At 39.8% G+C, this 12,286-nt stretch overlaps 1 protein-coding gene across 3 annotated transcripts in view; it reads left to right on the top strand.

Annotated features, from left to right (window-relative positions):
- The window catches only part of BRDT (bromodomain testis associated), a 63,654-nt gene that overhangs the window by 18,959 nt on the left and 32,409 nt on the right, over positions 1-12,286 (top strand). For all 3 annotated transcript variants that reach the window (XM_075936524.2, XM_089780533.1, XM_089780532.1), the window contains exons 4-11: positions 1,031-1,160; positions 5,206-5,384; positions 6,237-6,599; positions 7,892-8,020; positions 8,245-8,415; positions 10,925-11,106; positions 11,178-11,467; positions 11,552-11,665. In XM_075936524.2, the coding sequence (XP_075792639.2) occupies positions 1,031-1,160; positions 5,206-5,384; positions 6,237-6,599; positions 7,892-8,020; positions 8,245-8,415; positions 10,925-11,106; positions 11,178-11,467; positions 11,552-11,665 (1,558 nt within the window). The remainder of the gene's footprint in view (positions 1-1,030; positions 1,161-5,205; positions 5,385-6,236; positions 6,600-7,891; positions 8,021-8,244; positions 8,416-10,924; positions 11,107-11,177; positions 11,468-11,551; positions 11,666-12,286) is intronic.

A 12,286-nucleotide genomic window follows, 5' to 3' on the forward strand; every position in this document is an offset into this window, starting at 1 on the left:
AACAAGTAACCGAAAGTGTGTCTGAATATTAGTTGAAAACATGCAATTAAATAGGCTACTAATATTTGCTCAAATTTACAAAAAATCATCTAGCCAACCTCTAGCCATCTGTACAATTCATTGAAAGAGTAAATGTCCCCACACAAGGATTCTAACAACAAAGTCATTAAAACACTACAAAAGAGCCTCTGTAGTGATACAGCACACTCATATAACAATTAAAAGGTAAAAATAAAAATTGTAAGTAAGTGGGCATCTACATAGCAACACTATTTCAAAATCACTAGTTATTTCAAAATTTAGTCTGCATCAAAATATTGTTAAACTGGAGTAACTCTCATTGTACGATGAGTAAGGGGAAGTTGATGAAGAGAGCTCCATTTTGAAATAAGTGCTGTGTAGCTGCTCCCAATTTCAAAATAAGCTATTTTAAAAAAAGTTACGCAATTGATGTAGCTCAATTTGCATAGCTTATTTCGAGGTAAGCCCGGCTGTGTCTACACAGCCTAAGACACACACCCCCTACTCCTGATTATCCTGAATCCTACACTCCACTCCTCCAGGAAAATGGATGAATAGATGAGCTTTGCAATGTATAATGACGGACAAAATGTGTGACAGATGAAGGGAAGAAGCAACTTTTAAAATGTTTCTTTTATGTGGCAGACTCAAGTGGGTTTTGTTCTAATTCTTGAATGTCGTTCCCTCTGGAGTTGAAGGTTGCTAGAGTGAATGGCTTAAAATTTGTCTCCGTGTACGGGTGGGATGTTTGTGGAAAGAAGAAATAAAGAGAATGGGACATTTAACCTTGTTGTGGAACAGGTGGGGTGGGTTATGTAACCCTTTTTAAGGTTGAACTGTAATAAGATTGTTTAGAAACTCTGGTCTGACATCAGATTGGTAGTAGGCTTGTAATGCCTGATAACACACCCACGTTCTGTGGCATAATGCTACATGAACTTAATATTCTTAAATTACTGATCTATATTGCCTATATTTTGTGGCTTACAAAAATTATTATATCGTGTAGCCAGGTGATGACATTGTTTTTATGGCAGAAGAATTAGAAAAAGTATTTATGCAGAAAGTGGCACAAATGCCTCCAGAAGAGAAAATCGTGATCGTTAATAAAGGGAAAAGAAAAGGAAAGAAACAAGAAGGTAAATATTAGACTATATTCCATGTTAATATATTAACTTGTTAACCATTCAAATTCTAATTACAAGATTTTTGTAAACATCAGATTGTGGGAAAGATGTATTCTTGATAAGCCTGTAGAATGGTAACATTTTATGATCATTGGAAGCAATTTACTACTTAGACTAAAACCTAATGCTACTAAATCAGGGCTTGGCAAGATATGGCCTGGAGGTCAGATGCAACCTGCCTAACACTTGAATCCAGCCTAAGGACTACATCTCGCTACTTTCTATTTATATCCTGCTTCCCGTGCCGCTGAATTTCCAAGTGGTGGTGGCTCAGGCAGCAGGATCCTATTTAAATGGTTGTGAAAATTATTTCCCACCTCTGTACTAAATAGTGCTGTGAAGAAGTTGGCGTCAGGGTTCTTGGTTTTACAACATGACAACTGCCTCTTGATTTTCCTGGGCTTCTGCAGACAGGCAAAAAATCCTTGCTTTGAGGCTTAAGCAGTTTCAGTGTGCCAATATTACCTCTCAAGTTCTAGCTGATTTACCATTTTTAGTCCACTTTTGACATGACTGTTAGGTTTAGCTCATTCTCTGCATTAACAGTTATCAGCTATAGGTAAAATCATTTATCCATCTGATGTAAGCTGCTACCGAAAAGGAGCAGAAGTACAATGTATTCCCATTTTTTTTAAACACCGAAACTAAACTAACTAGTATACTTTTAAATTAGTAAGTTACAAGTAAAATATTAAGTAGTTGAATGGGAAATGCAAGTCTGTGTTTCAGCAAAGGTGTGCAGATCAGGAGCTATACGTTTTTCTATTCCTGTCACTAAATTGGTGCTCATCATTAATAAAATTGTTTAGTATTCTTGTACTTCAGCTTCTCTATCAAATAAGATGCTTCTGAGCACTTCACAGAAGTGTCATCTGTTGACTAAATTTTTCATAAATGTTAAACATTCTAATATCTTAGGGAGGTAGGCACTAGCCCAATCTTAAACATGAGTAAAGGAAGATAGAGTAGCTTATTTGCTTACATAAATACACAATAACCTGTCCCTCATTCCCTTGCACAAAGATATAAATTTTAGTCATGAACTGGATATCCTTTTGGAGACCTGATTGTCTCAAAATAGCATCATGCTAATCAAATAAGTCCCCCCCCCCCCCATGTACTTACCTTGAGCTTGAGAGAGACCTTTTTAAAATGTTGTACATAATGTTTATCGCTGTTTAAGGCGTTTGCTTGCCTGTTTTCAAATGGCTGTACATAGCCAGAGATGTACATTTATCAGGAAAGATCAGCAAGAATATTTACTCACAAGTAAATTATGTTGAATTTGCATTGAAGCTACAAGTTAAACACATGATGAGACAGGTGACAATGCTTAAGTCTGTGCACTTGGCAGCAGACCAGTAGTCTTGAGCTGTTACCTCTGACAAAGAATGCTGTGTGCTCCCTTTATAGGAGCAGCAGTACCCTATACCCAGTTGCCTCCAATGATCTTTTTGCTTCAGACTGTAAAGGGGCACAGGTGTCAGTTGCTCCTACAGTATCACCCTGTTTGCTTGATGGCTTTCTACCATAACTTGTGTATATTTGTCATTGGGGTCCACTGTCTTGGCTGACTTCTTTTTTTTTAAAAATATTCCATTCCTGCTGTACTTATCGGGTAGGCCTCATGGCTCCATGGTCGAAAACTAGTCTTCTGTCAAACACTTTGCTTTCCTTTTCAAAGGAGTAAGACTTGAGTTTTTCCCAGTTTTTCCTTTTTTCTCAGGTATTTCTGAGAAATATTCCAAAGAGAGGACCTAGCTGTTCTAATGCCTGGCCCTGTTGCAACCTACCCCTTGAGCAGCTGAGCCAAAAATGAAAAGGTCAAGCTAATTGGGAGCACAGCCAAAAAAAAAAAAAACCCCACAAGTAGCACTGCATTTTGGCATGTCCAAGGTGACTGCCCTATATGCCCATTCCAAGAATTGACTCTAAGCACCCCTGTGGTGTCTTTAAAGCCTCATGTAAAGATCCATTGTTTTGCTTCACTACATTGAGTATCTACATGGATGCCACACTTCTCCGCTTCCCCAAATGTATGTGCCACCACGCTTGGCTATCACCTAACCTAGATACTAAGTGTCCTTGGAACACTTAGATATGTAAACTTTATGGTACATTTCTCTCCCACTTGTGCTGAGGACACTGATGAACTTGCTACAAATGGAGTTAATGCTGCCCAAGCAAGCATGATAGCATCAGCATTGATCTGCCCCTGCCTTACAAAAAGGGGGCATCAGGTAGGGATGCCATGCAGGATTATTATTTTTTATTCTTGTTTTCATCTTAGCTGGATAGAAAGATAACCAGTGATTCTTGTTCCTCTGTGAACTTCCCTAAGAAAAAGGTTAGTTTCTCTTTAAGAATAGCTTATTCTGATTTTTGGTACTGAATAGCCAGGGAGGCCAACAGACTTGCTGGGCCCTTAGGCAAAGTGGGGTGGGGGGGGGGGGGAGCGGTGGCACTTCTATGCTCCTGGAAAAGGTGGGGCCTCGGGCAGAGCTGGGGCAGCTAGCCCTCAGCGCCACTCAGTGCATATGGTGCTCACCTTGGCCACCTGGAGCATACCACACAGCACTCTGACTATTTAAAGGCTCTGGCCACTGCAGCAGTCAGGAACCCTGGATGCTTTTGAATCTCTGGACTCGAGCAGAGCAACTGTCTTTCATGACTCCCTCTCCCCTCCTGTCAACAGGCCTATGAGTAGGGCATCTTGAAATGCTTAGATAGGACTAGGGTAGCAGTGAAAAATCACCATTGTTGGCAGTAGTCTCGCTATCTTGGCAGTCTATACTAGTGGTGGCTAGGAAGAAAGTTGGCTTCTAGGGATAATTCCAGCTTTTGTTTCCATCCTATTGGAGAAGATTGACTCATATTCCTGCACTATTTTGTGTACATAAATGATTCCATCTTATATTAAATTCTTCATCAATGGAGTGATATTATAAATACATCTTACTACTTTCAGAGCGGTGGTGTCAAGCTACAATTTCAATATTATTCGTACACCTGTATCCCCATCCCATGGAGGTTCTCTTCTACAGTTTGTTTAAAATTAAGGATTTCATGTGAAATAACTGTCATGTGATAAGCTACTTGACCTTTCTTGCCAATTACTACAGAATATGTCTGAAAACCATACCTTAATGTTTGTCCGAGTGAATATTTTATTGTCACATCTCTGGCAGGCCTTTGGTGTGTGGGTTTTTTTTTTTTAAGAAGGGTCACATTAAAGGTGTGTTTCCTTCCACAGTTCTAGGTACATAATTATAAATCACTGCTTGGCTCAAGTTAATTATTAACTTGCGGAACCATTTTTCCAAGTTGAGTGACTAAGCTCTTCTCCAAATTGGTAAACTAGTCTTTAGAATATGGAGCTCTTAATAGAACTTAATATTAATAGAGAGGATGTGTATTGTCATTCTTTCTATGTTCGGTACTACTTCTATTTCCATTTTTTAGCTCAAAATGGAGAAATTCCCTTTCTGAGAATAGGGACCTGAAAAGATAATATACCTCTAACTATTGCTTTCAAAGATAACTTGTTCAGATTTTTTGCCAAGGCATTAATTTGGCTGAGGACTCTTGAGGGCACTATGGGTCTGCTGATGAACTAGCCTTCAGATCTGAACTAAGCAAATCCCCACCAGGGCTTCCATTAGAGGCATGGATGCAAGAATGGTAATTGTTGCACTTATTCATGGCTTCAGAAAACGCCAATTGCAAGTAAGTGTCTGGCCAACTGAAAATTAGACAATGTACCCTTTGGGGCTCTGAATAGGAGCTTTGTGAAAGGAAGTGTTATGGCAGTAATGTGAAGACCGTTTGATACATTAATCCTATGAGATTATGGGTGGGATGCCTGCATTAACAGGAGACAGGACTAGATGACGTTGGAGATCTCTTCTGTAAGAACATAAAACTGGAATTGTTGGGGCACCAAAATATACATCTCCATGTAAAGTGGGTTGATTTTTTTTTTTTTTTTTTTTAATAGGAGCTCAGCAGCCTGACATAGGTGTTTGTACCACTAAGCAAAATCAACTGCAGAAGCAACTTGAAAGCATTGCTAAGCAGCCTCATGCAATGACTCCACTACCACAGCAGGCTGTGCTAGCCCCTCAGTCAATGGCTCAGTCAACTACCTTAATGGCAGCCACGCTACCTGTAACAAAAGTAAGTTACCTCTTAAATAATGGCTTCTAGATGAAAGTAGGTTGATTTTTTTTTTTAATATCTCTAAGGTGCTGCAAGACTATTCATTATTTAAGTTTTTTTTTTTTCCATGTATAGGGAGGATCTGTAATGGGGCATCTGCCCTGCACTGGCCCTTCAAGGGTTAATCGCAGCTCTAGGGAGGCTGTACTGCAGGAAGCCAATAGGGGTCAGACCTGAGGAACAGCCAATCGGAGCCAAGCAAGCTCTGTATAAAAGAAGCAGCAGGTTGTGGGGAACTCAGAGCCCAGGGAAATGGAACTAGATGCCAGTAGAGGCAGCCGTGGTGGGCAGTTAGGGAACTGGTGGACAAGTGTCCAGAGGCAAGGGCAGGGACGGTGTTAGGGGCTACAACAGGAAGTGGCTCAGGAAAACAGAAAGGAGGGAAGAGATAAAGGGAGGCTGCTTCTAGAGGCTTCGGTGTCTGGGCTCCCAGTAACAGGTGAACTTGCCCACTCCCCTTCTCTCCACACTTGCCAAGAATGGCCTCAAATTAAGACTCAATATTAGAGTGAAGCAATCTACCTATTCACTTGTGACTTTTATGTGAACTTGATGATTTTTTCGAAATTTTACCATAGATAAGTAACAGATTAAACTGTAGTACGCTTTCCTTCCAGCTCTAAAGGAGACAACCTTAAACTGGATGCTAGATTGTAATAATTTGCAGTTTTATATTAATGAGTCCTTCACTTCTGAAGGAAAAAATGCAGAAGCTTTTCTTTCAAAAACTACACATTTCTCTGTTGCTGTTTTATACTGGAATTGTGCCATTCTAGTCAGTTGAAATATTCTCTGTAATTTTTTTTCTAGGTTAAAAATGGTGTGAAAAGGAAGGCTGATACTACTACAATATTCACAGGAAGCTCTGAGTCCTCTCCAGCACTTAATGATCCCAAAGTTGCTAAAATATTATGTAGAGAAGAAAGTAAACGTAGTCTACCAGAAAGTCATCCAAAAAAAGATTTACCAGATTCTCAACAGCCACCTGAAGCTGCCAAAAATGTTGAATTATCAGAACAACTAAAGCATTGCAGTGATATCCTTAAAGAAATGTTTGCAAAGAAACATGCATCATATGCTTGGCCTTTCTACAAATCTGTAGACATTAGCGCTTCGGGGCTCAATGACCACCCCGATGCTATGAAATGCCCTATAGACCTGATAACTATTAAGGTAAGGAGTCTTAGCTAGATTCACAAATGATTTATTCTCATATTTAGGGAATTTAAGTCCTAAATTAAATACCTTTTTAAATGGAACCTGAAAAGATCATGAAGACTCTGTTTAAAGAAAATCAGCATAAAGACTTCATATCTTGCTGTATATAGTATCCTATGGGTTTTTTTAAATTTCCAGTTATCGATTAAATGGTAAAGTAATGAGTTTATTGCACTGCACCTACAGCAAGCAATCTCAAATTAGTAGTGGGCTTAAGACTTTAACTCAAGCAAGCTTGTAGTTGTGGAACAACCTTTTTAAGTTTCTAGTCTGTTTCTGTTATAAACCCATTTGAGCACATGTCAAAGTACATTTTGGGTTGCTTTTTATATATGCTGACAGTTTAGTATATAAACAAGTGATGGTCTCTAACACTTTCCCAGTACTTAAGCATCACTATAGTCATTCAAGGCTCAGTCTCATGATGCCATCTGAAACCTCAAACCAAAATGTCTCAACCGTGTGAGCGCCCTACCTTGGCATAAACTTAACTGTTTCCCTGCCTTCAGTGATAGGGCCATAATTCATCTTTTGTCTCCATTATAAGAAATAAGTCCTTAAGATAGTGTAGCCAATGACTGACAAAATGGATACTTAACTTTGTAAAATGTTGATTCCTAATGCTGGGTTCCCAGATCTAATTAAGGTACCTAAAGAAGTGGCTTTAGAAAAACTGAGCACCTAATGTCTCCAATTGACTTCAGTGAAGCTGTCAGTTCTTTTGCAAATTAGGCCATTTATTTAGATAGCTAAATTAGGATCTGGAAACTCAACTTTAAGTGCTCATATTTATCCTTTAACTTTCAAAATCTTTGTCCTGTATTGACTTAGAGTATTTCAGTCCTCTATTTGAGTTACAGTACAAATTAAATTAAAGAAGAGACTCATGTAGAATAAATGCAGATTCCTTGTAATCTGTAACTAAACATTAGTAAAGGTTTTTAGCTGTATAGCAGACAGTTTAGTTATTCAAACCTGTTATTATCCATAGCTTTATTTCAATAAAGTTATATTGCTGACAGTAGATACTTAGAACATACATACTAGAGTCTCCTCCGTTGCGTCTGTGTTTTAAATAATGGTTTTGGAGCTTCTGCAATAGGGTAACCTTACTGTCCCATATTTATTCTGATGCTGGGAGTTTCCCTTCCTCAACTTCTGTATTTTTGGCAGAAGTTCTACATAAATACTCTGTAGCTTAAAACTTACACAATCTAAAATCATCTTCATTTTTCTGTTATCCATAGAAGAAAATGGATAATTATGAATATAAAGATATACAAGAGTTTGCTGCAGACATTAGATTGATGTTTATAAATTGCTACAAGTACAACTCTCCTGACCATGAAGTGGTTGCTATGGCAAGAAAACTGCAGGTGAGTTACCACTTAAAAAATGAAACTGAATTACCTAAGGTTCCCACTGTGCAGCGGTTCTGGTAAGCTCTTGGAGAATTACCTTGTAAGAGAGGAGCAATCATTGGATGCTAGGTGATCTGTAATCACTCCTATGACATCTAGATCAATAAAAAGGGTATTATAGGTTGTGAAATTCTTTTACTCTCCTTTGCAACCTCTTTCATAACTTTTTATTTTTTTAGGATATCTTTGAGATGCAATTTGCCAAAATTCCAGATGAACCCAAGTCACAGCCCAGAACAGAAATAGCAAGCACTCTTTCTAGTGAAAGCAGCAGTGATGACTCCTCTGAAGAAAGATCTGAAGATTCAGAAGAGGAAAGAGCAAGGCGCCTTGCAAAGCTTCAGGAGCAGGTAAGCAGCAGTGCTCTGCAAAGTACATGACTATTACAGCTTTAGATGGCTCATTCACACATCTCTTCCATTCTAGAACCAGGAGCTGTCTGTAAATGTTTTAAATGTGTATACAAAAGTGTGCATTCAGAATTCTTTTCCTGAGTGGTAGCCTACTGAGCTGTGGTTACACTGTGGGAAATGACAAATTCTCTAACAGCAGGCTTCACTTTCTACATACTGGCAGTGGCTTCAGAGCCTTGAGTAGGCAGATGTTGTATAGCATCTGCTACCTGTTTTTAAATGCATTGGCTAAAACTTCCACCAGTGCCTAAATGCAGTTGGTATAGCCTTGTTCTGAAGCACTAATCCCATTGGGTGCTTTGCACCTCTTAAGTAGCTGAAAAGGTAGCCACTTAACATTTAAGACCAGTCACTTAATTTCTTTTGTTCGCTCTCCTACCCTTATGGGGCTGTGGTTCTGTCTCTGGCTACTCAATTACACCTTCCTTTTTTAACTGTGTCCTTCCCAGGACTCTTTCTTCATGGATACCCTTGCTGCTTTTATGTGCCTTTTTTAGATTCTCTCAAAGATCCTTCACTTCACAAATTATCACTCTCCTATGTTAACTACTTTCTGAGAGTACTGACTTGGACTCTTAAATGCCTAACATAATACTGATAGAAATGTAGCCGTGTTAGTCTGGGGTAGTTGAAGCAAAATGCAGGACAATGTAGCACTTTAAAGACTAACAAGATGGTTTATTAGCTGATGAGCTTTCGTGGGCCAGACCCACTTCCTCAGATCAAATAGTGGAAGAAAGTAGTCACAACCATATATACCAAAGGATACAATTAAAAAAATGAACAAATATGAAAAGGACAAATCACATGTCCTGCATTTTGCTTTAACATTATACTGAAACTCCTTCATGCTTTCATTCCTATTATAAGTCTACCCTTTATTTATATAATATAACTATTCAGATATATGTTGGGAAAATAACACAGCTGGGCACAGACTAGCCAATAAGTTCTTGGACTGCATTGGAGACAACTTTTTTGAAAAAGCTACTGGGAGGGGAAGCTGTTTTAGATTTGATCCTAACGAATAGGGAGGAACTGGTTGAGAATTTGGAAGTGGAAGGCAGCTTGGGTGAAAGTGATCATGGAAATCATAGAGTTCACAATTCTAAGGAAGGGCAGAAGGGAGAACAGCAAAATAGAGACAATGGATTTCAGGAAGGTGGATTTTGGTAAGCTCAGAGAGCTGATAGGTAAGGTCCCAGGGGAATCAAGACTGAGGGGGAAAACAACTGAGGAGAGTTGGCAGGTTTTAAAAGGGACATTAAGGGCCCAAAAGCAAGCTATTCCGCTGTGTCGGAAAGATAGAAAATATGGCAAAAGACTGCCTTGGCTAAACCACAAGATCTGCAGCCCCCTCTGATTACCTGTTAATTGGAATTGGTAAGCTTAATCTTTTAAGAGGACTAAGGAAGATGTCCATAAAATTGTGGGATAGTTCTGTATGACTTCCAGGCTGCATCTACACTGAAAAATAATAGGCCTTAGATCCTTGATCTCATCTTGAATTAAGGTTGGACCCCTAGTGCTGCAGTGTCCTGAGACCCTAGGTCTGGGATCAGGATTAAGGTAATTGCAGTATAGTTGCATGGGGGGCTTCTATAGTTCCCAAACCCATCCCTATTGGTAGAGGACAGTGGGAGGAGTTCAGAGGAGTCACATGACACCCTTTATTTCCAGTCACATGTACGTCTTGACCCCAGAAGTACTACTCCCAGGGGAGGGACTTCCTCTGGCAGGTGAGTGGGGCCTACCGGGCCAGGGGGCATAGCTAGCAGTGTTAAGGGGCCTGGTTAAGGTGTCCCTATTTTTAGTTTAAAAAATATGGTCACTGTACACGTCTCAATGTAGGCAGCTTAACCATCCTTTCCTTTCTTAATCTCCCTAATGTGAACTGGTCCCTTTTTTGTTGGACAAAACACGAGTGTCTCTGCAGGTGTTCTATAGTTCAGATGATCATAATGAAGTCAGCACTTTTTTGTCTTTGTTTCAAGATAATGGTCTAGCCAGATTCCAAGACTTAACACAAGTTCCAACTATTTTAGAAGATTCTGTCTCCATTCTCTCTAGACTGCCTTGCACAGAACCTTCTCATTGGAGGTGGGCAAGTGGTGCACTGGGACACTTGAGCCCCAAGTTCCTCATGCTAAAGAAGAGCTTTGGGATCCTCCTGCAGGAAGGAAGACCTGCCATCCTCCTCCCAGACTTGGAGGAAAAAAATGCAGTTCTCTCTCTGTGCATGTGTTACAAATGTCCCCACTCCCTAAATGCAAGCTCCCATTTTCCAAACCTCCTCTCATCCTGTCCTACTTTCTTGTTATACCACTGAGTACTCTGTCCATCCCTGCCAAAACTCTCCCATAGCCTTCAGGACCAGTTTCTCCCTACCTAATATTTTCTCCTGTAATGACTATCAAGATTCTTAGTGTCTTCTCTTCTTTCATAGCTTAAAGCTGTTCACCAACAGTTGAGGGCTTTGGCCAAAACTACCTTGCCCAAGCTGAGGAAGAAAAAAGGAAAGTCTAAAAAGGAGGAAAGAGGCAGAGAAAAATCCAAACACAAATGTGTGAATCAAAAGAAGAAAAAGCTAAAACAAAAAAAGTCAAAGAAAAAATGGTCTTTAAACACGTAAGTGAGAGTTATGTGGGTGACAAACTATTTTACATTGCTCTCAATGAAGTAAACTCTCTCTTTTGTAGCCAGTCAAAGAAAACTAAGCAGCAAGTGTCACTGACACATAAGTCAGAAGATGAGGATAGTGCCAAGCCTATGAATTATGATGAAAAAAGGCAGTTGAGTTTGGACATAAACAAACTTCCTGGAGATAAGCTTGGAAAAGTAGTATATATAATACAGTCAAGAGAGCCTTCCCTGAGAAACTCTAATCCTGATGAGATAGAAATAGACTTTGAAACTTTAAAAGCATCGACGCTTAGAGAATTAGAGAAATACGTGATGGCTTGTTTAAGGAAAAGACGAAGAAAACATGGTGTGTATAAACTCTACACAATATGTTTAGCCAGATCTATTTTGGATTTGGGGGTAACTTTGTCTTTTTTTTTTTTCTATACAGCGAAGAAACCAGAGAAGTCAAAAGAAGAACTTAATTTTCAGAAAAAACAAGCTTTGGAAAAGAGGCTGCTGGATGTCAATGGGCAGTTAAATCCTAAAAAGCAAAACGCTAAATGTAAAGTGACCATTAGTTGCACTGCTCTGTTCTCTATAGTGAGATTTCCTCCTGACATCTGCACTCTGATGTGACTGCTGGGATTTCTCTCTTAAACTGTTAGAGAGACTAGAAGTTTCCAGCCATTAGCATTCTTACCTGTGAGAATAGGGACTCTCTCGTCAGTATTGGCAAACCATGAGTTTTGGTGTAGTTGAAACTAGGGATGTTAAATTTTGATTGATCAGCTAATTGCTTTGATTAATCACTTGCTATCCCGGCTGTGGCTCTGCCTTTGAAATGTAGCAAGAGCCATGGGCAGCTCTTGTTACCTTGGCTGCGCCTGTGCCTTTGAAATGTAGTAACAAGAGCTGCCTGTGGCTCTTGCTACATTTCAAAGGCAGAGGCACATCAGGGAACCCACTTGCACAGTTTCCCACTCCGCCTTTGCTTCCCCTACCATACACCCTGTCCCCTGCAGAGACCGTGCTGGGGGGAACCTGCTCTTAAGCTGGCTCCCCCCCCAGCTCCTGCTCCTTTCCCTTGCTGCCTCTGTATCAGGGGAGTGACTAGTTAACTTGACTACCCCGTAAGCCTATGCTTATCAGGTAGTTGACTAGTCACTTATATCCCTAGTTGAAA

The sequence above is a fragment of the Pelodiscus sinensis genome, chromosome 9 (genome assembly GCF_052426305.1).
Source record: "Pelodiscus sinensis isolate ZL-2025 chromosome 9, ASM5242630v1, whole genome shotgun sequence".
NCBI lineage: Eukaryota > Metazoa > Chordata > Testudines > Trionychidae > Pelodiscus > Pelodiscus sinensis.